At 30.8% G+C, this 3,148-nt stretch overlaps 2 protein-coding genes across 2 annotated transcripts; both read right to left on the bottom strand.

The window, feature by feature from the left end:
* Window positions 1-769: 769 nt before the first annotated feature.
* Window positions 770-1,293, bottom strand: LOC108354603 (sodium channel protein para-like; the record flags this gene model as incomplete). The annotated part of the gene is made up of 2 exons (XM_017605783.1): window positions 1,153-1,293; window positions 770-932 (listed from the first exon to the last, which is right to left on the bottom strand). Coding segments are annotated over exons 1-2 (304 nt in total), but the record flags the coding sequence as incomplete, so codon positions are not given.
* A 556-nt stretch (window positions 1,294-1,849) lies between these two features.
* Window positions 1,850-2,787, bottom strand: LOC108354602 (sodium channel protein para-like; the record flags this gene model as incomplete). The annotated part of the gene is made up of 3 exons (XM_017605782.1): window positions 1,850-2,050; window positions 2,271-2,444; window positions 2,500-2,787. Coding segments are annotated over 3 exons (663 nt in total), but the record flags the coding sequence as incomplete, so codon positions are not given.
* Window positions 2,788-3,148: the final 361 nt, after the last annotated feature.

The following is a 3,148-nucleotide window of genomic DNA, read 5'->3' as shown; positions in this document are numbered from 1 at the left end:
AAATAAAAACAATCGAATTTTGTTATACATTGTTTGTGAATGATCCAATTTGGTAAATTATTGTCGATTGTTGGGGCAAAATGTTCCACAGCGGTTTCATGGTAATGGTTATCATGAAATTTGTTAGTAAGCCGGGCAAAGCATTAGGAAAAAATATTACAGAATTATAGTCAAGAAAAGAGTTAAGAAATGCTTAAGTTACTGATATCTATTAAAATTAGCAAGTGTTTAAATAAATTAGTTTTAAATTATGCAAATACTTGATATAATGTACATATGTACTTATATGTAAACATATAAGTTTTAAATAGCTTTCGGTATTTTTACTTTGGCTTTGTATAGCTTTGCTTGCTTGGGGCGTGATATATAGTATGTACATATTTAAGGGCTTTTGCAGCCATCATTGTTTCAATTAATTTGTTTGAAATTAAAAATCTTTTATTTAAGCTCAAATAAAAAAACGTGCTTAATGCTTAAATGTTAAAAATCTGGCTCATACATTATTTCTGAGGACATTCTTAAATTCATGGATTATTTCGTATTTGCTTTTAACTTTGTATTAAGTAAAAAGTGGATTGAGAAATATTTATTTGATGTACACAATGTAAATACGAGTATGTACATATGCATAAATAATGAAAGAAAAGTAGCAGAAAGGTGTTTTAAATGCAATATTTGTAATATAAAAACTGCAATTAAAAATTCAAACTATTGCGGTTGCTTTCACTTTTTCAGAAAATTTCTGATAAATTATTCGCGCTCCTAATACCTGTATAGTTTTTGCCAAATAATTGCATTCCCATTACGGCGAATATGAAGATAATGATACATAATACGAACGTTAAGTTGCCTAGGGCACCAACCGTACGGCCCATGATGGATATAAGCAAGTTTAACGTTGGCCACGATTTAGCTAATTTAAAAACGCGCAACTGCAAATTAGGGAGCACATTATGATGTGGATATATATGATAATTAAAAACTCGTTATTGCTTTGTTTCTTTCAGACTCATAGAAGATGTCACAGTGTCAAACACTAAGATAAAAATGCAATATCTAGGTACATACTTAGTAGGTATTAATTCCGAAGTAATCTCAATAAAGTATTTTATTGGCTAAACGGATGATATATTTATCAATGCGCAGACTCACCAATCGAAATGATCTCAAAACGGAAAGGCCTTGAACTCCTTCCAGACCTAGTTCAAGAAGTGAAAGTGCAACAATAATGAAATCGAATATATTCCAGCCCTCCTGAAAGTAATATTTCGGACTCATGGCCATCAGTTTCATNAAAGAGTTAAGAAATGCTTAAGTTACTGATATCTATTAAAATTAGCAAGTGTTTAAATAAATTAGTTTTAAATTATGCAAATACTTGATATAATGTACATATGTACTTATATGTAAACATATAAGTTTTAAATAGCTTTCGGTATTTTTACTTTGGCTTTGTATAGCTTTGCTTGCTTGGGGCGTGATATATAGTATGTACATATTTAAGGGCTTTTGCAGCCATCATTGTTTCAATTAATTTGTTTGAAATTAAAAATCTTTTATTTAAGCTCAAATAAAAAAACGTGCTTAATGCTTAAATGTTAAAATTCTGGCTCATACATTATTTCTGAGGACATTCTTAAATTCATGGATTATTTCGTATTTGCTTTTAACTTTGTATTAAGTAAAAAGTGGATTGAGAAATATTTATTTGATGTACACAATGTAAATACGAGTATGTACATATGCATAAATAATGAAAGAAAAGTAGCAGAAAGGTGTTTTAAATGCAATATTTGTAATATAAAAACTGCAATTAAAAATTCAAACTATTGCGGTTGCTTTCACTTTTTCAGAAAATTTCTGATAAATTATTCGCGCTCCTAATACCTGTATAGTTTTTGCCAAATAATTGCATTCCCATTACGGCGAATATGAAGATAATGATACATAATACGAACGTTAAGTTGCCTAGGGCACCAACCGTACGGCCCATGATGGATATAAGCAAGTTTAACGTTGGCCACGATTTAGCTAATTTAAAAACGCGCAACTGCAAATTAGGGAGCACATTATGATGTGGATATATATGATAATTAAAAACTCGTTATTGCTTTGTTTCTTTCAGACTCATAGAAGATGTCACAGTGTCAAACACTAAGATAAAAATGCAATATCTAGGTACATACTTAGTAGGTATTAATTCCGAAGTAATCTCAATAAAGTATTTTATTGGCTAAACGGATGATATATTTATCAATGCGCAGACTCACCAATCGAAATGATCTCAAAACGGAAAGGCCTTGAACTCCTTCCAGACCTAGTTCAAGAAGTGAAAGTGCAACAATAATGAAATCGAATATATTCCAGCCCTCCTGAAAGTAATATTTCGGACTCATGGCCATCAGTTTCATTGTGGCTTCGATGGCAAAAGTCGCAGTGAAGAACTGAAATATTTAAATTAAATAAATAAATGATAAATTACATATAAAAAAAACTTACATAATTGCCGCTTTTTAATATTTTCTCCATTTCCTTGTTCATATCGTGGTGGTCCATTGCCATAAACATTGTGTTCACAACAATACACAACGTAATAAAAAGCTCAACGAACGGATCAAAAACAATTAGTGACACCCATTCTTGAAATTTCAACCATACCCAGCAACAATCCCACACACAAAATATGTCAATCCCTCTAAGTATGGCCTCAAGAGCCTTATCCTTAAACGTAGGACCATCCTCGTCATCGTCTTCTGTTGGAAAATAGTAAACGGAGACTGAACCATAAAGTTTCAAATTAGTTTATTTTGACCAGCTTTGACTTCGTCGATTTTAAGTTTTATTTATTGGCACTGCTCCTTTCGCTATTCGTTATCAATTTATTTTTTATTTTACTCCTGTGCGCTTATTGCCACTTAAACGTGAAATAATAACTAAATTATTACTTAGCTCAAGCTTCGAATTAAATACTTCAATAAAAATTTATGTATTTGCAAATGTGCAACTACAAACCGTATGTATTTACGTAAATGTTTAGTCTACGATTTATGTAGTGGTACGATTAAAACAAAAATGTGGCCAATAAGAAGCTATTCAATTTATCTATGTGCTTATATATTTATATACATATATAGTATACATACATGTA

The sequence above is a fragment of the Rhagoletis zephyria genome, unplaced genomic scaffold, assembly GCF_001687245.7.
Source record: "Rhagoletis zephyria isolate East Lansing unplaced genomic scaffold, Rhagoletis_zephyria_1.1 Rzeph_scaffold_37466, whole genome shotgun sequence".
Classification (NCBI taxonomy): Eukaryota; Metazoa; Arthropoda; class Insecta; order Diptera; family Tephritidae; genus Rhagoletis; species Rhagoletis zephyria.
This window is presented reverse-complemented; position numbering and strand designations above follow the sequence as displayed.